At 40.2% G+C, this 26,961-nt stretch overlaps 1 protein-coding gene across 1 annotated transcript in view; it reads left to right on the plus strand.

Moving 5' to 3' along the window:
- Positions 1–26,961, plus strand: part of si:ch211-198n5.11 (methylcrotonoyl-coenzyme A carboxylase 2) — a 73,246-nt gene that overhangs the window by 18,409 nt on the left and 27,876 nt on the right. Inside the window, exons 5-8 of the mRNA XM_060829783.1 lie at positions 3,748–3,828; positions 4,642–4,820; positions 10,868–11,060; positions 21,766–21,857. Of these exons, the coding sequence (XP_060685766.1) occupies positions 3,748–3,828; positions 4,642–4,820; positions 10,868–11,060; positions 21,766–21,857 (545 nt within the window). The remainder of the gene's footprint in view (positions 1–3,747; positions 3,829–4,641; positions 4,821–10,867; positions 11,061–21,765; positions 21,858–26,961) is intronic.

The following is a 26,961-nucleotide window of genomic DNA, read 5'->3' on the forward strand; positions in this document are numbered from 1 at the left end:
TACTCTCAAGAACTAACTTCTTTATCATGGGCCTTACTATTTTGCTTGAGGTCATTGCACTACAGAGTACCAGGATGAGACAGGTCCTGTGCTACCTTGAGCAGTTGTCAGGTGAGCATTAATCAGTTCCCTACAGTTAGGGGAAATAGTGCTAATGTTAGCAAAACGATGAGTGCATTGTGCATTGGAAAGATATTCCTGTAGAACTGATTAAATCTGCAGAACATGAAGTATGAACAGAGTGGAAGTAGCTCAGTTCGTAGTTATAATCCTTTCTTTTCCTTGATGACAGCTTAAGAACACGGACCAATGCTGACTTCTCACAATTTTATTTGTCTATTGAGATAACTATGCTCAAAAGGTGACAGTACCCATCATCAAACATTTAGTAACACTTCAGTGGAAACATGCTAAGGCCAAATTGTACCTTTTAAGTCTACAGATAGAGAGGATCATGCAGACAATTAAGATTTAGACAGCTGTTGGCTCAGGATTTCTTCTTCTTCTTGTGTTTTCTCTTTGTTTCTTGCATGTGTTTGTTTTTGAAGGAGTCCACACCCTTTGTTATTTTATTACACCAAATGTTGTGATCCTGGGGGAGCTTCTCCTATAACTTGGGCTCAATAGCTAACCTCTTAAGTAAAGCTGTCAGAATGTACGTATAGGGCTTTCTTTGGCCATCATGAAAATGCACCCTGGAATTCAACCTCTTCTGTTTGCATGACCAGCTCAATTCAGTTGTGACTGTCTCAATATGTTTTGATGCTTGGCATGCCAACTCAGGTGAACACCCAAGTGTCTGGTATTTTGTCCTGCCATCCAGTCTTCAGAATCTTCTGGAAGACAGTTGAAGTCATTGAGCCTTTTGGCATCACGCTGGTACACATTCCACAGTTCAAGTCTTGCATCTGTACAGCAAGGACCTGTTACACTGTAGAATATCAGTTTGGTTGATAGACCTGCTCTTCTTTGTTTCCAGATTGATGTTCAAATTCTATTAAAGGCTAATTCTCTTTTGGCAATTCATGCATCTAGTCATCTGCGTAGAGAATGTACTGCTTAGATAAGTGAACCTAACTGCTTCTAACGGGTTCTGGTCTAGAGTTCATGGTAGGGGTGCTTAGAGCAGGCTGGTACATTACCTGAGTTTTCTTCGTATTGATGATAAAGCCAGTACATTGGAGAACAAGCCCATGCTTCACAGCATCTCCAGCTCTGATCTCGCAGCTATTTCACAGTCATTGGCAAATACAAAATTGTGAAATGTGTCCTTTGGGGCTTTTGATCTTTTCCTTGGGTTGTCTCAGGTTGAGTAACTTTCCATCCACATAATATTTGATTTTGATTACAGGATCACCATCAAGGAAGGCATTGGGGAAAATGACGAAGAAAAGAATTGTTGAAATGGATTGGTGCTGGATGCAACTTTGTTTAACTTCTTCAGTGATTGGGAGTGGGTCAGAGCACTTACCATGATATAGGTCCCGCATGAGTATGTCATTATGGAATTGTCAAACCATAGTGATGAATTTTCCAAGGCCTTCCAAAGGTGCTTATGGCTGATATGTCACGGGCCCTTACAAAGTGAAGAAAAGTAGTGCAGAGGTGCATGTTCTATTTTTGATATTTTTCCTGGAGTTGTCAAGTTGCAGATACCGTATCAGTGGTTCCTCAGCACTTTTTTGAAATTGCACTGACTGTGGCAACTGATCCTGATCAAAATGTTCCATTAGGTGTTCAAAATGTTTGTTGCAATAATTTTGCTGCCAATGGAAAGGAGTAACATTCCCTGACTATATGCAAGATTGAGGAGTTGCTTACTGCTTGTACAGGTCAACAATGGAGATATCTCTGTATTCTTACAGAATGACCCCTTGTTTGTTTATAGACTTAAATAGTTGAGTGATCTTCTCGGCAAGTATTGACCTTTTGATTTTTTTGATATCAGCTGGGATAGCATCACCTACTAGAGTTTTCTTGCCAGATAGGTGTATGATTGCGCATTGTTTCTAACAATGTAAGGTGATCATCAAGACACTAGTTAATGAAAACCCTTAACAGCCTCTTGATTGCTTTATCATTGGTGAATCAAAGTCTATTGAGGATGTGGTCAAAGTGTTTTGATAAACATCTTGACATTTAGACTTTCTATGTGAACACGATTGACTTGACAGTGTGAAAATTGGTGGTGGATTAGTAAACTGGAGCTCAAAGGTACACTTCAAAACATTGTAGAGATTTGTTCTATTGTTAGTGATTGGCATTTGGGTGAAATTCACCTGCTTTTTGATGCAGTCAAGTGTGTTGTGTCTCTCTGAGCATACATTGAGCAGTCCTGGGAATGTTTCAGGAGGCATCATGCTTGGACAGTGGTGACTTGTCATTGAGCAAAACCCTAAAGAGATGAAGTTTCTCTAGCAGTAACTCCTGGATGATCTCATTTTAATTGCAGTTCTTTTTACATGGAAGATGGTAGGTGTCTGAAATGCTCTGCCAGGGTTGATGGTAGAAGTTAATATGATAGCAATGTTTAAAAAGCATTTAGACAGATTGATGAACAGCCAGGGGATAGAGGAATATGGACCATGTGTAAGCAAATGGGATTAGCATCATCATTGGCACAGATGTGGTGGGTCAAAAGGCCTGTTCCTGGGTTGTACTGTTCTATGTTTGATGCAAAGTAATGTTAATGTTTATGAGAGGATTGGATAGTAGTAGAGTACACCATCTCCCTGAGATTGTCTAATCTTGGAGGAGCAAAGTACTGCAGATGCTGGAACCTGTAATGAAAACAAAAAAAAGCATCCATGAAGAGAGAGCAAGCTAATGTTTCATGTCTAGATGACTTTTCATCAGAGCAGTCATGTAGTGAGTGTCCATTTCAGTGCACACGGGTGACTCTCAAGTTTCTCAGAGTGATTCTTTCATGATTGCCTACTTGGCCCTTGAGACACTGAGATGCTTTTGGACCTTAGATTTGAAATATCATTGTGATGGTTGGTCTGTACATGGGTTTCATTCTGACCTTGTGCCTGCTGATGTCATTGTCAATTGGATGACCATGCATAGGGTTGAAGGTGTATCCAAGACACTTTGTTGCAATTAAGGAGATGGAAAATTGTGTTACTATGAAGAAACCATACTTAGTGCACATCTTCAGCAAGAGAAGACCATTGTTTTTTTTTTCCCTCCTAAGGTATTTATTTTGGTGATCTAATCAATGTTGAAATCTACAAAAATGCTAAACTTGTTTAATTTTGCTGTTGTACCAATCAAAGAGTGGAGGTCTTCCATTAAATTTATCCTTAACTTTAAAGAGTTTGGCCATCATAGGGGTATACACATTGATGAGACTTGCCTGCAGTTACCATGCAGAGGTGTTTGATTACCAGCAGACCATCAGTTCACTGCCAGCTTTCCTTTTCACATTCTTGTTGCCATTCTCCTTTTCATAGTCCATCCAAAAGAATGTAGAACCTGCACAAATTTCCTTAAGCTGGCTGTCCTCAGATGAATCTTATTGAGGTAGCAATTAGAACATTGTGCCTGGTCAGCTTTCTACCAATGATCAGTTATTCTTTCAGATCTGTTGAGCTGCTTACACTGATGGGGTCCCTACCAGTTGTGGCCTATTGGCTAGTGCAGGTAAAGTCTGAAATGTCTTTGTAATCCATTGTGAGTTTGATAATAAGATTACAACTGTACATTGGAGTGTAGAGACTCAATTTGTACCTGTGCCTCTTTCAGGCAGACATATTTCCTGACAAGAACCATGGAGGTCGAATGTTCTACAATGAAGCAGTAATGTCAGCGCTGGGCATTCCTCAGGTAACAGAAAATTCTTCTTGCTGTCCTTCTATTATGAACGTTAATGATCTGTGAATCTCAAATGCATTAATGGGATAATGCACAGGTGTTTACTCCAAAATAGGGGCTTGGAGATCCCTTGAAATTAGGCGTATGATAGAGCCAGAGAAATCTAAGCAGCCATTCAGGGACCTGGAGACAGGGATGACTTCATCTCTTCATTACTCAAAAACGCAATTCTATACACTTACTTCTGCTGGGCAGTTGGCCTTTTCCATTATGGATCTGTTGCTGAGCAGTAAACACCACATCTTCCTCTTAGCTCAATGTCGCTATTACATTATGGCACCGATGACATGGTTAGACTATTATTTTTGTCTATTGAATAAGTTCTCCCACCTGTCTTTACAGGAACTTCGGACTAATGTCTGCTATTAATGTTAGTGATGGGGAACAGACCAATAACCTAACTTTCAAGGTTGATCCTATTGTCTGATCTTTTCTAAGCATGGGTTGGGGCAAAAAGCTGAGGCTTTAAATTGGCATGAATTTGCTCCTTGACAGTAGCACAAAGTAGATAATGACAACTTTCGGTCTACTTTACTCCTGATTTTCTTTTTGTAACTTTAATGGTAACTGTCAAATTGCTATTGGGATGTCTCCTGTTTCTTCTGGAAATTGTGGAAGAAAGGATTCAGAAAAGCAGAAAATAATTGGGGATGAAAGAAACCATTATTTTTGAAAAAATAAAAAGTTCTTTCTTTTCTGTATTAGCTAGTTACTGAATGCACCGAACTCAGTGCTGAAATATCCACATGTCATTGTGTTTTAAAGGTAGCAGTTGTGTGTGGCTCTTGCACTGCTGGTGGTGCATATATCCCAACAATGGCAGAAGAAACGGTGATGGTGGACAGGATTGGGACAATATTCCTTGCTGGACCCCCACTTGTTAAGGCAGCAACAGGAGAAGATGTTAGTCCTGAAGAACTGGGGGGTGCAAGTCTGCATGCAAAGTAAGTATTTGAAATGATCATAATGGGATAGGAATCATTATTCTAAGTGGCATAAAATTTATAAATATTTGTGTGTGCAGGCATTCTTGAAGAGTTTAGCTAATTGCTTTAATTGCTGAGTCAGGTATTCAGTGTGCACTAGATTTTTATATTAGTCTATTGCCAAAATCATAAGATCAGGGGCAGGGATGGCCTAAAGGTATTGTTACTGGGCCTTTAATCCAGAAGCCCAGGTAATGATATGGGTTTGAATCCTGCTACAGCGGATGGTGGTATTTGAGTTCCGCAGCAAGAATTGAAGGATACAATTACAGGGACACAATGGCTCAGTGGTATTATCACTAGACTATTAATCCAGGGACCCAGGATTCAAATCCTGTCACAGCAGATAGTGAACTTTGAATTCAGTTTAAAAGTAAATCTGATGATAACCATGATTTAATTGTCGTGAAAAACCATCTGGTTCACTAATTCCTTTAAAAACAGTAGATTTAGCTCAGATGGTTAGACTGTGCTGTTACTAATGCTAAGATCATGGGTTCAGTTCCCACACTGACCAGGTGTGTTATTGGGGTTTGCAAGTTGTGGGTTCATATTTGCAGGATGTGTGCTTTAGAACTGTAGATTCTGGGTAATCCAAGATGGAGGACGGGAAAAATTTCTGGCTGTAACAGCTGCTCCTTTTTTTTTTGAGGTATTTTAGGTGCTGGACGTGATTTCCTTGAATTCCAGGAGCAGCAGTTACTGTTTTATATGCTGTTGCATTGTTTTGGAACTTTGGAAAAAAAAGTCAAAACAACATCAGTTTCAAAAGGGAGAAGAACAGACAAAGGAAGCACGTGGTGAGGTCATTGCAGGAGATCGAGAGAGAGAAAACAAACCTGCACAGTTATGGGTATATGAATAGGAAGGGATATGGGCCAGGTGCTGGCAGGTGGGACTAGATTGGGTTGGGATATCTGGTCGGCAGGGACAGGTTGGACCGAAGGGTCTGTTTCCATGCTGTACATCTCTACGACTCTGTGACTCTATAAGAAACGGGAGCAGAAAGAGGCTCATAAACCTGCTTCATTGATGATTGATCATGGACAGCTGTCTGTCCCCGAAACCTTTCGTTCTCTTGATGCAATGCCCACTACTCTCCAGGGAAGAGACAGCCAAAGACTGACACCCTCTGAGAGAAGAAATTGCCTCACTTCTGCAACTTAATTTCACAAATGGAGTATACTCCATCAGAAAATATGAGGTTGAACCCTTTGGCAGGAGGACTTTTATTTAAATGAAGAGAGAGACTGTGGAATACTGCAATACAAAGGAATCTTGTCCTTACACTTGAATGACACAGTTAACTTGTAGGTATAGCAAGTAATTAAGATTACAATTATAATGTTGGCCTTCATTGCAAGGGATATGAAATATGAAAGTAGAGAAGGCTTCTGTAACTATAGAAGACCTTGCAAAGCCTCATGCTGGAGTCCCATGTGCAGTTTTGGTCTCCTTACTTAAGGAAGACATTCTTGCATTTGAAGCAGTTCAGAGCAGGTTCAGTCGACTAATTCCTATGATGAATTGCTTGTCTTATGTGGAAAGATTGAGCAGGTTGGCTATTTCCTTTTTCGAGTTTAGTAGAATGAGAAGTGATCTTAATGTAGAAGATTCTGAGGGAGCATATAACAAATTGACATACAAACTCATAATTTCCAAAGAAATTAATAGGGTTATTTTGTGGTGACCTGCAGATTTCTCAGTTCAATCACCCTCACAAAATAATGTCTCAATTTTAATATGTGTTTGCAGCATCCTGAGGGCCAATGGTAATAAACCACATCTACCCAGCTTCAGTTCCTAGTCTGACACTCACTGTTAATGTTCACTCATGAAAAATAGCTGTGAATGAGGCTGAAGAGGTGGGGAGTTTGTAGTAAACAATAATGTATTTACCTGTACCTCCTAAAAAAAAAATTGAAAATATTATTCAAATGAGCAAATAATTGGGAGAAAGTATTATCCCCAGTTATTGGTTTTAATAATTAAATGAATTTTTAAAATCTTTTAGTACTGCACTTTGAACACCATCTTCCATGCCACAGCAAATCCCCTTTGTGATTTGGTTAGGGCCTTTTTGATGCTATAGCAGAGTTAGAAATCTGATTGGAGAGCTTCATTCATGAAATTCCGTGTTTGAGATGATATTTTGTGAAGACAGATGTACCATTTGATGAATAGTTTGGTTAGGACAGTGATTTTGGTAATTCAGAAAGGTGAGTTACTACCTGAGGAGAGGGAAGCTTCTGAAATTCTGGATAGAATAGGGCAGGCTGGGAAGTTGGATGATTGAGAGTTGAAGGTGAATATAGTCAAAGGAATAGAGATGAGTATTATTGCTAAGAGGAGAATGGACAAGACATGGAAAATGAGGGATGGGGTAACTCATTGTTAGTTTCAAGAGAAAAGCGTAGCAGGTCAGGCAGCATCTGAAGAGCAGGAAAATCGACATTTCGGGCAAAAGCCGTACATCAGGAATGGACAAGTACCAAGACAAAATAAAATGTTTGGTTTTAATTGTGTGATAAAGATGTTGGTGAGGTCTTGAACATGTCGACAGTGGAGGTGGAAAAGCAAGGAAGTGATGTGTAAAGGGGTGGCTAACAGTGGAGAAAAGAGAAAAAACAATCTTACATTATTGTCAAAGATGAATCTGGAGTTTTTTTTTGTCAGAAGAAATTGAGACCCATCAATGGAGGCCCTTTTTGAACCCAATTCTGTTATCTGAAATTTGATTATAAGGAAGAGGAGAAGGAACTAGCTGATTTCTTTAGGAGATAACTGATAAATGATTCAAACTTAGAATAAATTCCCTGATAGAGATGGATTACAAGCATACTTTATAAAAAAAAGTTAGGAAATAAATACTTGAGGCTGTATTACATATATAAAAGATTAATTGGAAAAGACAATAGTGCTTGAGTTATCAATGTTATTCCTCTATCAAAAAGAAAATAGAACAAATCTGATGAGTTTGTTAATGTTGATGTTTGGAAAGATAATGGAATCCTTACTCAAAGCTATAATAGAAATTGAAAACACAATAAAGAATAGTTAATATAATTTAAAAGGAAGATCATGCTTAACTAACCTGATTGAATTCAAAGAAGTAGCACAAGGTGCAGGTAAGACTACTATTAAAGATCTAATATATTTCTATTTCGAAAAGTCTTCAGTAAGGTACCACACAGTGCGCACTCATGACAATTAAGGTTAGTACATTTGAAGTCAGGGTAGAAGTGACTAACAAGCCAGCTAAAAACCAGTTAGACTAAATGGTACATACAGTGAAAATGTTTTCACTTGTAGGGTTATCAGAAAGAAGAGCCATGTATATAAGATCATCTTGCGACCAGGTAAGAACAAATCAGATAGCTTTCCTCCTTATTTTTCTTCCTTGTTTGATTATAATAGGTGTGCTTAAAATTTGAACGGATGGTCTTTACAATGAATGTAAATAGTTAACTCATTATATGCCAATTGTAAGGATGAGTCAGGCAGGTTCTATGAGTTTTTAACGAAGTCTGAGTTCAAATTAATTTCTCTGAAACCCACCTGGATAAAAACATCAAAAGTTAAGAAAGTCCCAAATTGCAACACATGCACGTGACATTCAATAACATAATTACAGATTAAATGTAACCATAAGTAAATTTGGCCAAATTATGCCCTGAGAAATAAAATAATACTGTACTGCTCAGGCTTTTAATTCCTCACTGAAATGGTCTATCAAAATGTGACCAGACTGTCACCTTACCTTCTGCAAATGTTGTTGTACAAACTTTTACTCATAAGCTTTTCCAGAAGAATCTCTGCCTATTTGTAGGGATGTAGACATCAGGAAAGACTCAATAAATAAAAAAACTTAGCTGTTAGTTTGGAGGGAGAGATAGCAGCTTTACCTCACTGCTGTTATATTCTCTCTCAGTCCAGACTTCCATACATAACTTGATTGGTCATGTGACTTCTCCCTGACAGAGCTACAAAACTTCATTGTACATTCCAAAAAGTAGTTTTTGATAGTTCATGTCTGTATGTCTTCTTAACTATGGTTTCATGGCCACAGTTAATTGTCCAGTTATGCACTGAATCTCCATTACTTTTGAGGCAACAAGTTGTTATCAGCATCACTTCAAGATCTGTTGTTTCTGGCGATCTTCCTAGGCTCTGTGTCACCGTTAACTAGAATGTAGCCCAGAGTGATGCGACTGGCAGCCATTTTAATGTGATTTGGTGTCTTTTGTGTCAGTAAAATGCCGTTGTTTTTCAAAAGTAAGTCCAAAAACTCTGAATCTAGCCATTAAAATCTCAAGTTATTATTTTATACTATATTAATATTGTGACAAAACTATGAATTTAAGATGTGTATTTTGTCCTTTTTTTTATGAAATGAGGCTGAGACAGAAGTACCAAGTGAACTGTTGCAAGCCAGTAAAGTAAACAGCTTGTGAGGCCTTGGGTTTTGTTTTAAAGTTAGAACAATAGAAGCAGCATGAATGGTTGGAGTCAGGCTCGCATGGAACCAGGGTTTTAGTTTAGCTTTCAGTAGTTGTTTAGATTTTGAAGCTGCCGTATGTGTTTCCCTTCTACAACAAAGTGCTTGAGTTCTCTCTCCCCGTTAGAATTTTCTGTTGATGTTTTTTCCTCCTGGGTTGGAGAAACATTGAATCTGAGACAATCTATTTTACTGAATGTGTCTTTGCCAAAGGTGTGTTTATGGGATGTTACTATATTGCAACAGTTGCTATTTAGTAGTTAACTCATCTATTTTTCTGTCAGGTTTTCCAGTAGAGCTAAAGTTATATCAATTCTTTCTTTTGTTTGTATTTTAACTGTAGAGTAAGAATTGTGTGTCTTGCTTAAAGCTAAATAGTGTCCAGCCAAATTATATCAAGAACACAGCATCTTAATTTGCCTTTGAATAAGAAAAAGATAGACTAGACCCTAACTTGATGTATTTGAAGGGGGTTTAGTCCAGTCCATAACACTGCACTATATTTATATTAATATATTTTATATTGTGCTGCAGTCATGAATAAATCCAATAGGGAATTGAAATTTCCTTACCCAGAGAATGGTTAGTATGAACCACATGCTACTACATGAAGTATTTGAGGAAACCAGTGCAAAAACATTTAAGGGCAAGCATGGACATGTTGGACCAAATGACCTTTTTTTTCTGTTACTCATTCATGGGATGAAGGTTATATCACTGTGTAGGCCAGCATTTATTGCCCAAGCCTAATTTGCCACAGGCGGTTAAGAGTCAACCACATTATTCTGGAGTCAGGCTAGACCAGGTGAGGATGGCAGTTTCCTTCCTGAGTTAGTGAACCAAATGGATTTTTCCAACAATCAACAATGGCTTCATGGTCATCACTAGACACTTTAATTCCATATTTTTGTTGACTTCAAATTCTATCATCTGCAGTGGTGGGATTTGAACCCAGGTCTCCAGAACATTTCCTGGGTCTCTGAATTAACAGTCCAGCTATAATACCACTAAGCCGTTGCCTTATTTCATTGCTAGATATATCATTACTGTAGTATACAATGTGATTATACTTTGTACCTTCCTATCCTCTTCATTTATAGCCCATCTAGACTGTCACCATGCTTTCTGAGTTTTCTCAGTTATCTGTACTTTTTTAAACCTTTGAAGGACCAAACATAGTGATGTTTTAAATAAGTGTACTTTAGAGAATACATGGAGTGGTGATCAGTAACTGGCTTACCATTCCTTTCATAACTTTTCAGCTCATCATTGTAGAGGTTAGGGTGAAGCAGTGCTTTAACTTAAAATGTACAAATTTCTGTGACATGATAGAGAAATGTGATTTACAATCTATTCCTGCCTTTCCCACCAACAACTGGAAACCTCAATACCGTGCTTTTGGTGCAGGTACTTTGGATGCAGGAATTCTCTTTCTTGCTGCTCAACAGCCTCAATACTTACCATTCCACTAGACTATTGTAAAACTGGTGATGTTTCTGTTTTTCAGGATTAGCGGATGCATTGATCATTTTGCAGCTACAGAGGAAGAAGCATATGAATGTGTCAGAAATATTATCGCCACTTTAAATCTTGATATTCCATCAAACAAGATATCTGACTTTGAAGAGCCTCTTTACGCAGCTGAAGAACTGAATGGTCTTGCTCCAAGGGATTATGCACATACATTAAATGTTAAACTGGTTAGTTTTGAAATACCTACAATTACTTAGTCGTGTAAGTCTCAAAGCATTAGTGCAGTGTCTTCCCTTGCTTTCGTAGCATGCATGATATCTGCTGAAACAGAAGCTCTTGAATCTAGATTAGAGTGGTGCTGGAAAAGCTCAGCAGGTCAGGTAGCGTCCGAGGAGCAGGAATATCGACGTTTTGGGCAAAAGCCCTTCATCAAGAATGAGGCCTGCTGTGCTTTTCCAGCACCACTCTATTCTAGACTCTGATCTCTTGCATCTGCAGTCCTCACTTTCGCCATGAGCACTTGAATGCCAGATTCAATGTCTGTACTGAGATGGTTAGATCAGGAGTTGGAGCATTTTAATTAGCTTTGTCTTGGAAATGGAAAATAATCAGCTTGAGTTTTTGCCCCTGATTGTTAGTAATTAGTGACACATTGCTGAAAAGTGTATGTGTAGCTGGTTCATGGGAACAGAATTGGGCATATGAGCAATACTTTCTCTTGTGACAAACATTGACATGATGGAGGAAATCCATAGGGGTTGTCCACCTGTAATTTCAGGAAGAGAGCAATAGAAATCCCTGACAAATGGAGGACCTGAGGGAGAATCCCCTGGATCTTCATCCCTAGAATCATCAACTTTAGGAGGGAAGGAGATAATGGTCTTCTGCCGGCTTGATTCAAAACACACATTGAGATGAATGAATTAATTCTTTTTGAAAAAAGAACATCTAGTAGTATTTTCAATACAAATGTGTACTACTGCGGTCATAGTTCTTGCATTTTGATTGCACAAGCAGAAAGCTGGAACATTTTAACCAGGTAATTATGACTCTAATTACTGCATCTTAATCTCAGATCTAAATTTAACAATTGACATGGTTCTTTATAGATCATTAGGATCTACTTGCAATTTTTTCCAAGTATGATACCTTCTGAAGTTGTGCAGCGTTAAACTAGACTTTTCATATTCATTTACAAGGAATACATCATCTCTATGATTTGAAGTTTCCTTGGATTTCCAAACTTTTCACCTTACCTCTCCACCAACTCATTGTAGCCTTCATCTCCCTTCTCACACATGTTGCAGCTTCTTTCTTCCCTGACGTACCTTTTGCATCCTCCTCCTCATCCTTTAGATCTGTTGTACTCTCCTCCTGTCCTTCCCACTTTGCAACTTCCTTCCACACTCCCACACCTTCTGCAGGCTTCCTTTGCCTGCATCCTGATGAGCTTGATTAACTCTCCCCAAACCGTCTAGTGACAGGTCCCCCTGCTGGCCTGCACTCATCCATTCTTTGAATGATGCCCTCACTCTGGACTCAGAAGATGGACCAGTTGAATTCAACTAAACACCGACTCATTTAAAGGCTCTCGTCCTGGTCAGTGGCAGCTCCCAACACCCAGACCTCATCCATCCCATGGTCATCGTCTCATATTCCCAAAGTTCCCAAGTCTGCCACCACTCCACCCCGTTGACTCTGCCCTGGTACTCCTGTTCCTAACTCTCGCCTTTTATGCCACTTCCAGCACTAGCTTTTATCCCCACAACTTTTTCTGACTCCTTGTAACAAGAGACGCTTCCTTCCCTTCACCATTGCCTGAAGGAGTTAAGGAAGCCGGATTTTATGTAGCAATTGAGAGTTTAAATCAATCAATCATTGAACTTGACCTCTGGCATTCAGATTTGCTGGGATGAGGCAGGCTGCTTGGTGCTAGGGATTTAACCCATTTACTGTACAAGACTTGTGTTTTAGACTTTTTTAAATATTAAGCAAGTTAAGTGAAGATTCTTAACATACATTGTGGAAAGAAATTGCTTACTATTTCACTTATCGACAAGTGTTCTGATTTTCTTTCATCTAGATGGTTTAAATTTCTGATAGATTTATATTTGAAATAATACAAAATGTTATACGTTAAAGCAGTGATGATGTTTTACTTTTGAAATCCAGAAACAAAGCAGTCCCCAATGTGAGTAACTGTGTCAACATTATGCAGAAAAGCATATGCAAAATCCTAGGGCTTTAACTGTATTGCTAGTCCAACTGTTCACTAAACAGCATTTCAGTAAGTCAAATTTTAGCCTGAATGCCATAATACGCTGGAAGTTAAAAAGAAGACTATGGAAAGTTTTATTTTAACCCAGCAATTTGGGTGCAAGAATGAGGCACCTTAAAACTCTTTTTAAAACTGTGGAGCTGACAAAATTAACCATGTATTGGCTGGCAGATGGTGGAGTGTTGAAGGAATGATTTGGATGCGAGCATAAGAGGTACAGTTAGTAAGTTTGCAGGTGACACCAAAATTGGAGGTGTAGTGGACAGTGAAGAGGTTTACCTCAGATTACAACAGGATCTGGACCAGATGGGCCAATGGGCTGAGAAGTGGCAGATGAAGTTTAATTCAGATAAATGCGAGATGCTGCATTTTGGGAAAGCAAATCTTAGCAAGACTTATACACATACTTGATTTTACTTGCAGTCATTTAAATACCAAATATTCTATTTGCTCTCGTAAACATTTCCCTTCATTGTCTAAAATTTAATGTTATGTCTTTTCCATTCTCCTGCATTAATTCAACCCATTCATAGTGTCATAGAGATGTACAACATGGAAACAGACCCTTCGGTCCAATCCGTCCATGCCGACCAGATATCCCAACCCAATCTCTTTGTTGAACAATGAGACCTTGGAGTGCAGGTTCATAGCTCCTTGAAAGTGGAATCGCAGGTAGATAGGATAGTGAAGGAGGCATTTGGTATGCTTGCCTTTATTGGTCAGAGTATTGAGTACAGGAGTTGGGAGGTCATGTTGCGGCCACTGTTGGAATATTACATGCAATTCTGGTCTCCTTCCTATCGGAAAGATGTTGTGAAACTTGAAATGGTTGAGAAAAGATTTACAAGGATGTTGCCGGGGTTGGAGGATTTGAGCTATAGGGAGAGGCTGAACAGGCTGGGGCTGTTTTCCTTGGAGCGTCGGAGGCTGAGGGGTGATCTTATAGAGGTTTACAAAATTATGAGGGGCTTGGATAAGGTAAATAGGCAAAGTATTTTCCCGGGGTCGGGGAGTCCAGAACTAGAGGACATAGGTTTAGGGTAAGAAGGGAAAGATATAAAAGAGACCTAAGGGGCAACTTTTTCACACAGAGAGTGGTACGTGTACGGAATGATCTGCCAGAGGACGTGGTGGAGGCTGGTACAATTGCAACATTTAAGAGGCATCTGGTTGGGTATATGAATAGGAAGGATTTGGAGGGATATGGGCCAGGTGCTAGCAGGAGGGACTAGATTGGGTTGGGATATCTGGTCGGCATGGACGGGTTGGACCGAAGGGCCTGTTTCCATGTTGTACATCTCTGACTCTATGAATGGGTTGAATTAATGCAGGAGAACAGAAAAGGCATAACATTAAATCTTAGACAATGAAGGGAAATGTTTCCAAGAGCAAATAGAATATTTGGTATTTAAATGACTGCAAGTAAAATCAAAAATGTATAAGTAATGATATAGGAGATAGGGACACAATAGGAAAATTGGACGAAAAAAACGCTGTTGAGCTGGTATTAAGATATCTTTCAGCTTCTTCTGTCTTTTCCAGGAAGAGTCTTGATGGACAGCAGTGACAGCCATACAGTTAAACAAGCAATTGAGAGATGTTTTGAACGAGCTATTAGCTATCTACCATCAGGGGCAGCACATATACAGCTTAGAGGTGACGAATGAACAACAGGAAGTCTTTGAGACCTGCCGGTGCTATGCACTCTGTAATATAGAAGGGGAAAGCAGTTAACTTGAGGCTAACCATAGGCAGAATGTTGTGATGACAACAGCAGGTCATTTAGACAAATATTAATGAAAGAGGTGTTGGTAAGAAAATTGGCAGATCTTGCAGATAGGTCCTGGGCTTCCTCCACTGCCTGATTCTAGCCACCTGACCTGTGGAGGAAGAACACCTCATCTATTGCCTTGGAACCCTCAAACCACATGGGATCAATGTTGATTTCACCAGTTTCGTTTCCCCTCTCCCCCACCTTATCCCAGAGCCATCCCTTCAACTCAGCATAGTTCTCTTGAACTGTCCTACCTGTCCATCATCTTTCCCACCTACCCGCTCCACCCTCTGCTATGACCTATCACCTCCCATCTTCATCTACCTATCATATTCCCAGCTACCTTCTCCCCTTGGGCTTCCTCCACATTCCTGATGAAGAGCTTATGCTCAGAACGTCAACTTTCCTGCTCCTCGGATGCTGTCTGACCAGCTGTGCTTTTCCAGCACCATACTTTTTGATTCTGACATCCAGCATCTGCAAACCTCACTTTCTCCCTGCAGAATATCTTCCCAATTCAATCTAATTCCCATCTCCTAATTTCTTCAGAAGGAACTCCTCAAAGTCACCATTTCTCTGTGCAGTAACTAACTGTGATGTCTACCAGTGGCCTATGAAATCCTACATGCTTTATCATGATTCTGACTTGTCATCCTGTACAACTTGCCCAAATGCACAATATTCCTGGAGGTGGGTTCCTAATCAAAAATCTCGAGAAATTTCAATCGGAAGGCCTCTTACTCATGTCTGGATTCCAAGCAGACAAATCCTTTTGCCATTTGTACAAAAATTGAGTAGTTAGCACTGCTGCCTTACAGCTCCAAGGACCTGGGTTCAATTCCAGCCTTGGGTTACTGTGGAGTTTGCACATTCTTCCCGTGTCTGTGCAGGTTTCCTCCAAGTGCTCCAATTTCCTCCCACAGTCCAAAATGTGTATGTTGTAGACAATAGGTGCAGGAGTCGGCCATTCTGCTCTTTGAGCCAGCACCACCATTCCTTATGATCATGGCTGATAATCCACAATCAGCATCCTGTTCCTGCCTTATCCCCATAACCCTTGATTCCACTAACCTTAAGAGCTCTATCCAACTCTTTCTTGAAAGTATCCAGAGACTTGACCTCCACAGCCTTCTGGGGCAGAGCATTCCAAACACCCACCACTCTCTGGGTGAAGAAGTTTCTCCTCAACTTTGTTCTAAGTGGCCTACCCCTCTGGTTTGGGACTCACCCATCAGCGGAAACGTGCTTCCTGCCTCCAGAGTGTCCAATCCTTTAATAATCTTATACATCTCAATCAGATCCCTCTCAGTCTTCTAAAATCAAGCGTATACAAGCCCAGTCGCTGCAACCTTTCAGCGTCAGATAGTCCTGCCATTCTGGAAATTGACCTCATGAACCTACGCTGCACTCCTCAATAGCCAGAATGTCTTTCCTCAAATTTGGAGACCAAAACTGCACACAATATTCCAGGTGCGGTCTCACCAGGGCCCTATACAGCTGAAGAAGGACCTCTTTGCTTCTATACTTAATTCCTCTTGTTATGAAGGCCAGCATGTTATTAGCTTTCTTCACTGCCTGCTGTACCTGCATGCTTGCTTTCATTGACTGATATACAAGAACACCTAAATCTCGTTGTACTGCCCCTTTACCTAACTTGACTCCATTTAGGTAGTAATCTGCCTTCCTGTCCTTGCCACCAAAGTGGATAACCACACATTTATCCACATTAAACTGCATCTGCCATGCATCTGTCCACTCACCTAGCCTGTCCAGGTCACCCTGTATTTTCCTAACATCCTCCTCATATTTTACCCTGCCACCCAGCTTTGTGTCATCAGCAAATTTGCTAATATTACTTTTAATACCTTCATCTATATCATTAATGCACATTGTAAAAATCTGTGGTCCCAGCACTGATCCCTGCGGCACACCACTGGTCACTGCCTGCCATTCCGAAAGGGAGCCGTTATCACTACTCTTTGTTTCCTGTCAGCCACCCAATTTTCAATCCATGTCAGTATTTTGCCCCTAATACCATGTGCCCTAATTTTGCTCACTAACCTCCTATGTGGGACTTTATCATAGGCTTTCTGAAAGTCCAGGTATACTACATCTACTGGATCTCCCTTGTCCATCTTCAGAGTTACATCCTCAAAAAATTCCAGAAGATTAGTCAAGCATGATTTCCCCTTCATAAATCCATGCTGACTCTGACCTATCCTGTTACTGCTATCCAGATGTGTTGTAATTTCATCCTTTATAATTGACTCCAGCATTTTTCCCACCACTGAGGTCAGACTAACTGGTCTTTAATTCTCTGTTTTCTCTCTCCCTCCTTTCTTAAAAAGTGGGACAACATTAGCCATGCTGCAATCTGCAGGAACTGATCCTGAATCTATAGAACATTGGAAAATGATCATCAATGCATCCATGATTTCTAGAGCCACCTCCTTTAGCACCCTGGGATGCAGACCATCAGGCCCCGGGGCTTACCAGCCTTCAGACCTAACAGTCTCTCCAACACTATTTTCTGCCTAATATAAATTCCCTTCAGGTCCTTCAGCCGCTATTACATCTGGGAGATTGCTCGTGTCTTCCCCAGAGATCTAAAATACCAATTCAACTCTTCTGCCATTTCGTAATAAATTCACCCATTTCTGCCTTTAAGGGCCCAATTTTAGTCTTAACCATTTTTTTTCTTTTCACATACCTAAAAAAGCCTTTACTATCCTCCTTTATATTTTTGGCCAGTTTACCTTCATACCTTATTTTTTTCTTTGCGTATTTCCTTTTTAGTTATCCTCTGTTGTTCTTTAAAAGCTTCCTAGTCCTCCGATTTCCCACTCATCTTTGCTATGTTATACTTTTTCCCCTTTGGTCTTTATATAGTCCTTAACGTCCCTCATCAGCCACGGCCACCCCTGCCTCCCCTTAGGATCTTCCTTCCTTTTTGGAATGAACTGATCCTGCATCTTCTGCATTATACCCAGAAATACCTGCCATTGTTGTTCCACTGCCATTCCTGCTAGGGTATTGCACCATTGAACTTTGGCCAGCTCTTCCCTCATAGCTCCATAGTTCCCCTTATTCAGCTGAAATATTGTCACTTCAGATTCCATCATCTCCCTTTCAAACTACAGATTAAACCTTATTGTATAGTGGTCACTACCTCCTAATTGCTCCTTTACTTCGAGATCCCTGATCAAATCCGGTTCATTGCACAATACCAAATCCAGAATTGCTTTCTCTCTGGTAGGCTCCAGCACAAGCTGTTCTAAGAATCAATCTTGGAGGCACTCCACAAACTCCCTTTCTTGGGGTCCAGTACCATCCTGATTCTCCCAGTCTACCAGCATGTTGAAATCCCCCATAACAACTGTAGTAATATCTTTGCAACAGACCAATTTCAGCTCCTTATTCAACCTACACACTACATCCAGGCTACTGTTTGGGGGCCTGTAGATAACTGCCATTACGGTCTTTCTACCCTTAGAATTTCTCAGCTCTATCCATACTGACTCTACATCCCCATGATTCGGAGTCCCTCCGCACAAAGGACTGAATATCATTCCTTACCAACAGGGCCACCCCACCCCCGCTGCCAGTCAGTCTGTCCTTACAATAGCACGTATAGCTTTGAATATTCATTTCCCAGGCCCTGTCCACTTGAAGCCACGTTTCAGTTATCCCCACAACATCGGAACTGCCAATTTCCAATGAGCCTCAAGCTCATCCACCTTATTTCTAATGCTTCATGCATTCATATATAATATTTTTAATTTGTTACTCCCGTCACCCTTTGTATCAATCCCTATTTCACTTGACCCTACGGCATGATCCTTTTTTTGAGCTTTCTGCTCCATTGATTCCGTTGTCTTTCTTGACTTCTCTTGTTCTAACTTTCCCTTTAACTTCCTTCTTAAACTTCCTTCTCAAATTTCCAGTTTGTCCCCTCCCTCTGCTAGTTAGTTTATGAACAGCTGTGTTGCAGTGGCAAATCTGCCTGCCAGAAGGTGGATTGGCCATACTAAATTGCCCCGCAGTGTCCAGAGGTGTATAGGCCAGGTGGATTAGTCTACACATGGTAAATGTGAGGTTACGAGGATAGGGTGAGGGTCTGGATCTGGGTAGGATTCTCTTCAGAGGGTCAGTGCAAACTTGAAAGGCTAAATAACCTCTTTCTTCACTCTGGAGATTCTATAAGTTAATGCCCAAGAGGCCTATTGAACAAAGCCAAGTCTTTTGTACGGATAAAACAGGGGTATTGGAGATGCGGAGCTAGGTATACAATTTGCAATCTGACCGTCAAAGCTGAGTAAACTCATAATGTGTGAGCCTAGCAATTGAGCATTAGCATTTTTTAGACCAAGAGAGTTATCATAGCTCATCTGTATCTGGCATCCAAAAATTCACATTTTCTTCAGCAGGGGTCAGTATTTTCATTTTTAGGAACAGGGAATTCATCTCTTGTTTATTGTCAGAAAGTTTCCTGCTCACTGTCTGCAATAACCAGAATTACACAATCACGAATATAAATATACTCTCAGGTACATTTCATATTAATTTTTACATTGTATTTATAAAAGAAATGTTTTAGTGAAGGCACTAAAATAGTATGGAGCATTATTGTGTGAAAATGGGTGGATTTTAATTCCTGATGCAGAAATTGCAGGCATTCTAGCACAGCATGCAGAGGCCTGTGGACAGTTAAGGCTGGCAGGCAGCAAAATCAGGAAGATGGATTCCATTTGTAAAGGCAGAGAGTTTACAGAGGTCATGATCCCAAAGGTATTCTTTTTGAGGTGAGAGGCGGGCATGTGCTTCTGCTAATCTCAAAAAAATAATTCTTTGCTTTTCAGTTTGGAGCCTCATATTTGGGCGGCACGGTGGCACAGTGGTTAGCACTGCTGCCTCAGCGCCAGAGACCCGGGTTCAATTCCCGACTCAGGCGACTGACTGTGTGGAGTTTGCACATTCTGCCCGTGTCTGCATGGGTTTCCTCCGGGTGCTCCGGTTTCCTCCCACAGTCCAAAGATGTGCGGGTCAGGTGATTTGGCCATGCTAAATTGCCCGTAGTGTTAGATAAGGGGTAAATGTAGGGGTATGGGTGGGCTGCGCTTCGGCGGGTCGGTGTGGACTTGTTGAGCCGAAGGGCCTGTTTCCACACTGTAAGTAATCTAATCTAATTCCATTAAATTTAAATGGACGAAAGATGCATAGTGCATACTTTTCCCAGCTCTTGGTCGAAAATTCATCCAGACGAATGTGTTAATACAGCTATCCTCTAGAAATTGTAGGAGCTATAATGATTTAGGCTGGTACCTCGGCTCACCAGTTGAATGTGCGAGTAAATATGCCTGTGGGCTGTGAGTATTGAACAGCAATTTTGATTCCTGTACTGTTCTGCTTTCACTAAATGAATCAACTTAAAATTGCATCCAGTGTTCATTTCCTGCGTAAAAAACAGGAAATGCTGGAGAAACTCAGCAGGTCTGACAGCATCTGTGGAGAGAGGGACAGAGTTAACACTTCAGAACTTTAGTTCTCGCACTTTCTTTTCTCTTGAACAAATCATTAATTTTCTAATAAGTTATGGATTTTTTTATATCATTACTCTACCTTTAGTAAAAATCTACAAGGGATGTTTGGAATCAGCTGCAGTCACAGACCTTTTATAGCTCCATTTTATTTCTGTTTATATATCTGGAATGTTCACTTTCCAGTGAATTTTAGTTTTACTTAGTGTCGCCACATACGCATCATAAGGGAGTTGAGATGGCAAGTGGCTAATGATACCTACACTGGGCACTTTAATAATCTTATAGATAGCTAGGTGTTATGAATTGAGTTTTGTTGTCACCTTTTATATTCGATACAACTGAGTAGTAATTGTTGGTCTTCCAGGATGTATTAGAAAATCATTGCTTGTCTAATCATTAAAAATAGCATAGTTAATGGTTGGGTGAGTGCCTATTGACTATTTCACTTGATGAAGCATTTCTTTCATTTGTAAACTAACTCCCCCACCCCTGCCTATATTTTTGTACTACTGATATTCCAGAATACTTAGGAATAGTCATTGGCAAGCCAATCTATGGCTAATGAAATCATTTATCCCTACTTATTAGCATAAACTTAACCATTTTTGGAATGACTTGATTAGCATCCATTTCTTAGCCTTTCTCTGGTGTGCTATCCTTGTGAGGTATTTCTCTGTAGTGTCAAATGATTCTTGCTCATTTTGTATCAGATTTTGCACTCAGTGGTTGTGGATTTGATTTTCTCTTTCTCAGTTGTTTTCCTTAACAATTCTATGTGCCTTTCAAGACTATTAATCATGCTGTGATATGGTTTTATAAACATCCAGTGCCCTGAAGTATCTTTTATCAATGGCCTTTGTTTCATACATGAACCCAGATGATGAATTTAAGAGAGTTATTTGGTCGTGAAGAATATCACAGCCTGTGTACATGTCAGCCAGGTCACTGGCTATGATCAGGACTAGAAGTTAACAGTTGCTCTGTAAAGGTTAGCTCACTGTACAGTTGAAACAAGAGTTGTGTGAATAGCACTATTTCACTAAATATAGTCCAAGAAGCAAGCATTGTAGTATTCTGCTCAAGATATACAGTCTGATTTTCAAGATCTTGTATAAACTTTTCCTATGCTGGTATTTTGGTATAAGTGGATAAACTGAATATTAAGTCTTAAGCATTGTGGACGTGCTCCATTTTGCCTCCATTTTTGTTGTACATCTAAAGATAATGAATATAATAAAACAAGTTATTTTCAACTATTAATTTTGGTTAGTTGAAATCTCATTTTTTAATACATCGAACATGTCTCTGAAGAATTAACTATTTATTTTAATATTTTATAGGTTCTGAGTCGTTTGACGGATGGAAGTAAGTTCCTGGAGTTCAAAGCATTATATGGAACCACGCTAGTAACTGGTTTCGCTCAGATTAAAGGGTGAGAAATGATAGATTTTATACTTTTAAAAGAAAGTGTAGAAGCTTAGTAGAATAGTTTGCATACAACATTGAAACTTGATAGACATTGACTTTACTTTTATTTTTAGTTATTTTCTTAACAATAAGAGATGGATCTTGTATTGACCAGATATTTATGATTCAAGCTGACTATTTAATTAAATAATTTTTGTTCATTTAATGTTTACAGTTAGTACAGTTAATCTCAGCATCACTGGGCTATAGAAGAGGAGGGAAAAAATTTAGCCAGTGATTTCCATTTGAAAGTATCCACAGGCTTGTATTCAGCACATTGTTTGCCCAGACAGTGACGTATGAAATGAGTATAAATCCTGGATTCAAAGAGGCACAGTCACTGCCTGAACTTAAACAGGAAATGACCACTTGTCGCATAATAACTACAGTTAATAAATAAGTGAGGAATTTGTTTCCTCGTGGATTGCATTAGCTTCCCAGTGTAGTTTCAGCTGGTGTCCAGTAGAGCCTACTTTAATTCACATGGATGTAGCTGTGTCGGTCCCACCAATTCAGGGTTGCAGCCAAAATAAGACAACTGTGCACAACTCACTATGCCATTTCCACGCCACTAGCTTATTTGCTGGGGACCTCGGCTGAACATCTTCTGCTGGAACTTAAATCTGAATTAGACAGGAGCCTCATTACTCTATGAAAATCAGAGTCTCTATCTGCGCCACTTAGAGGAACAGCTGGACAGAACATGTGCCATGCATACTCTGCTCAGGTGAACCAGGTGGGCAGAGGAAAAAGATGATTTCCAGAAAATTTAAATAAATTCTTTTTTGTGGGGCCAGAAGGTGCTGGCCTGCCATAAGAAAGATGTGGGTGAATAACCCGCTTAGTATTTTTCCTCTCCATGATCAATCATGCCACTCCTGACTTACCTTTCTGCTGTCTGGTTCAATCTCTGGGTGATTTGTTGTCGTAGCAGCTCAGATCTAGCAAGAAATATTGGGACATCAGTTTGGGGTCTGCAGTTCATTGGTGGCACAGTAATAAACTCTGACTGTTTAAAAGGACCAGGGTTGTTTTCGGCAACAGCTGGTGCGTGTTCTATCTACTGACTAGAGTAAAAATCAATGTCAAGGTTTTCTCTTGTCTTTTGCTTATCTGATCTACAGCTATTCGTCCTTCCTCACCTGTTGACAACCTTGATCTCAATATCTTCTCTGTACTCAGCTGGAAGAAGCCATTAACAGTAGAGCAAATATGAGACGATTTTTTTTTCTTTTCAGTAGCAAAGGTCTAGTTTCCATCCACAGCTTAAGTATTACTGCCACATTTGAGGCACACTTTGTTGAAGAGTTGAATTGGTACTTCAGTTCTGTGTTCACTGGGGAAGACACAAGCAATCTCCTAGTGGTAACAGTGGCTGAAGGACCTGAACTGAAGGGAATTTATATTTGCCAGGAAATGGTGTTGGAGAGATTGTTAGGTCTGAAGGCTGATAAGTCCCCAGGGCCTGATGGTCTACATCCCAGGGTACTAAAGGAGGTGGCTCTAGAAATCGTGGATGCGTTGGTGATTATTTTCCAGAGTTTGATAGATTCAGGATCAGTTCCTGCAGATTAGAGGGTGGCTAATGTTGTACCACTTTTTAAGAAAGGAGCGAGAGAGAAAGCAGGAAATTATAGACCAGTTAGTCTGACCTCAGTGATGGAAAGGATGCTGGAGTCAATTATAAAGGATGGAATTACGACACATCTGGATAGCAGTAACAGGATAGGTCAGAGTCAGCATGGATTTATGAAGGGGAAGTCATGCTTGACTAATCTTCTGGAATTTTTTGAGGATGTATCTTTGAAGATGGACAAGGGAGATCCAGTAGATGTAGTATACCTGGACTTTCAGAAAGCCTTTGATAAAGTCCCACATCGGAGGTTAGTGAGCAAAATTAGGGCGCATGGTATTGGGGGCAAAGTACTGACTTGGATTGAAAATTTGATTGGCTGACAGGAAACAAAGGGTAGTGATAAACGGCTCCCTGTCTGAATGGCTAGATGGTATTAATAGTAACATTAGCAAGTTTGCTGATGATACAAAGCTGGGTGGCAGGGTGAAATGTGAGGAGGATGTTAGGAGATTACAGGGTGACCTGGACAGGTTAGGTGAGTGGACAGATGCATGGCAGATGCAGTTTAATGTGCTTAAATGTATGGTTATCCACTTTGGTGGCGAGGACAGGAAGGCAGATTACTACCTAAATGGAGTCAAGTTAGGTAAAGGGGCAGTACAAAGAGATCTGGGTGTTCTTGTACACTAGTCAATGAAGGTAAGCAGGCAGGTACATCAGGTAGTGAAGAAAGCTAATAGTATGCTGGCCTTCATAACAAGAGGGATTGAGTATAGAAGCAAAGAGGTTCTTCAGCTGTACAGGGCTCTGATGAGACCGCACCAGGAATATTGTGTCTCCAAATTTGAGGAAAGACATTCTGGCTATTGAGGGAGTGCAGCGTTGGTTCACGAGGTCAATTCCTGGAATGGCGGGACTATCTTATGTTGAAAGACTGAAGCGACTGGGCTTGTATACCTTGGAGTTTAGAAGACTGAAAGGTGATCTGATTGAGACATTTAAGATTATTAAAGGACTGGACACTTTGGCAGCAGGAAACATGTTTCCGCTGATGGGTGAGTGCCGAATCAGAGGACACAGCTTAAAAATACGGGGTAGACCATTTAGGACAGAGATGAGGAGAAACGTCTTCACCCAGAGAGTGGTGGCTGTGTGGAATGCTCTGCCCCAGAAGGCAGTGGAAGCCCAGTCTCTGGATTCGTTTAAGAAAGAGTTGAATAGAGCTCTCAAGGATAGTGGAATCATGGGTTATGGAAATAAGGCAGGAACAGGATACTGATTGAGGATGATTAACCATGATCATGATGAAAGGTGGTGCAGGCTCGAAGGGCACAATGGCCTACTCCTGCACCTATTATCTATTGTCACTTTTGGACAAGGTGAGGATGCAGGAAAATAACGTTATGGAAAAATTATTCTATTCTACCTCCTGCGTTTTGTTGCAATTATTCTTGTCTTTCTGTTCTCTAACGATATTACCAGAGTCTCTGCTCCTTTGAACATTAAATTCTTTTTTTCTGTAAACTTGAAATACACTAGATGCAGGGAGGATGTTTTCCCTTGTTGGGAAGTCTAGAACCAGAGGACTGAGTCTCAATATACAGGGTCAGCCATTTAAAACTACACCAAGGAAGCATTTATTCCACAAAGTAGATTAGATTAGATTACTTACAGTGTGGAAACAGACCCTTCGGCCCAACAAGTCCACACCGACCCTCCAAAGAGCAACCCACCCAGACCCATTCCCCTACATTTACCCATTCACCTAACACTCCGGGCAATTTAGCATGGCCAATTCACCTAACCTGCACATCTTTAGACTGGGAGGAAACCCACGCAGACACGGGGGGAATGTGCAAACTCCACACAGACAGTTGCCCAAGGCGGGATCTGAACCCGGGTCTCTGGCGCTGTGAGGCAGCAGTGCTAACTACTAGTGTAGTATAGTGGAGTGTAGCCTGTGTAGTGAACCTGTGGAATTCTCTACTACAGAAGGCTGTGGAAGCCAAGTCACTGAATATATTCAAGTAAGAGATAAATGTATATATTTCAGAGTCATTAAGGAGTATGGAGAGAACATGGGAATATGCCATTGAGATAGAGGATCAGCCATATCATATTGAGTGGCAGAGCAGACTTGAAGGACCGAATAGCCTACCCCTCATAGTCTCTGTGTTTATCAGCATTCAGATAAATAGGGCAGGTGACTTTGTTACAGGAGCCATCAAAATAATGGTAAGATTCAAGGAGCTGCTCGTGCAAGCACAGGCTTTTCTGTCTTGTGTGGGAGACAAACAGCCTGTGACTGAAGGATCAGCAAGAAGGTGAGAGGTTGTACTGTGAACCAGACAAACTTGAGTTGTTGTGTTGGACTGGAATTGGGATACTGGAGGGTAGGTGGGGGGGGGGTGGGGTTGAAGAGGGAGGGAGGGAAGGAAGAGCAGTGAGTTAGGTGGAGAGAAATGGAGTCTGTGAGAATTGTGAGGTGGGGTATGGTTGGGAATGTGGAATGTCTTCCTTAAGGCTGCTTAAGTTCAGGTGCTAATACATGGGAGAAAATATACAGTATCAATTATTAAATTTAATTCTGAGATTGGGATCCAATATATAGTAACTGCTCAGTGACAATTTTTAACTTTGTGCACTTTTAATGGTTATGTATTTCCTTTGCCCTCGCTAGTCTTTGCAAAGCGTGTTTAGTGTGATGGCATTTTGTTTCTGGGTGTGTTGTGATTATTTAAAAAAAAATGCTGATTGCTAATTAAGATGTGTTATCTTGTACCAATTCAAATATTGCAGTGTGTTAGAAATTAATACACTCCTTGTCTATTATGGCTTTAAGTTTAAAAGCAGGTGATGATTTTGGATGGTATGTCAACATAGATGCGAAAGTTTTGTTACTATGAATCTTCATGGCTTAGTAAATTAGTGTGAGTGAAAACTAAAAAGTAACGCACAAAAAATCACAAAATAGTCCTTGAAAACTTCTTAAGCCCATGAAATACACAATACTTCTTGAACTTCCTAATATCCTACTGTATTGAATTTAAGACTCATACTACCACTTTTATTTTGCCCAAAACTGGAATTCCTGACTTTGATTTTTTTTAAGCCTCAGGCTTTTGAAACTCTGATTTAGTACCTAGTTATTACTTTTTTAAAAAAAACTTGTCTTTTTACAATGTTTTTTGACCAGCACTGTGGACCCTGGCCCTTCACCTTAATTTCTCAACAAATGAAAGTTTGTGTAATAATTTAGGATTGTGTTTGATAAGAGCAAAATGTACCATAAGATAATGAACCTTTGATAATTAGTAGAGGATCTGATCTCCAGAATTAAATGCCAGACTTCATGAACCGTAGTTGATTAGTTTAAACCGATTATAATTTCTGGTTGCGTATAAAGTTAGATTGACAGAAATCCAAAATGGATTATTAGGACTAGGCTGAAACAAATATGTTTCTTCTAATGTTGTTTTTTTTTTCATTGTGG

Source organism: Hemiscyllium ocellatum, chromosome 9 (genome assembly GCF_020745735.1).
Source record: "Hemiscyllium ocellatum isolate sHemOce1 chromosome 9, sHemOce1.pat.X.cur, whole genome shotgun sequence".
NCBI lineage: Eukaryota > Metazoa > Chordata > Chondrichthyes > Orectolobiformes > Hemiscylliidae > Hemiscyllium > Hemiscyllium ocellatum.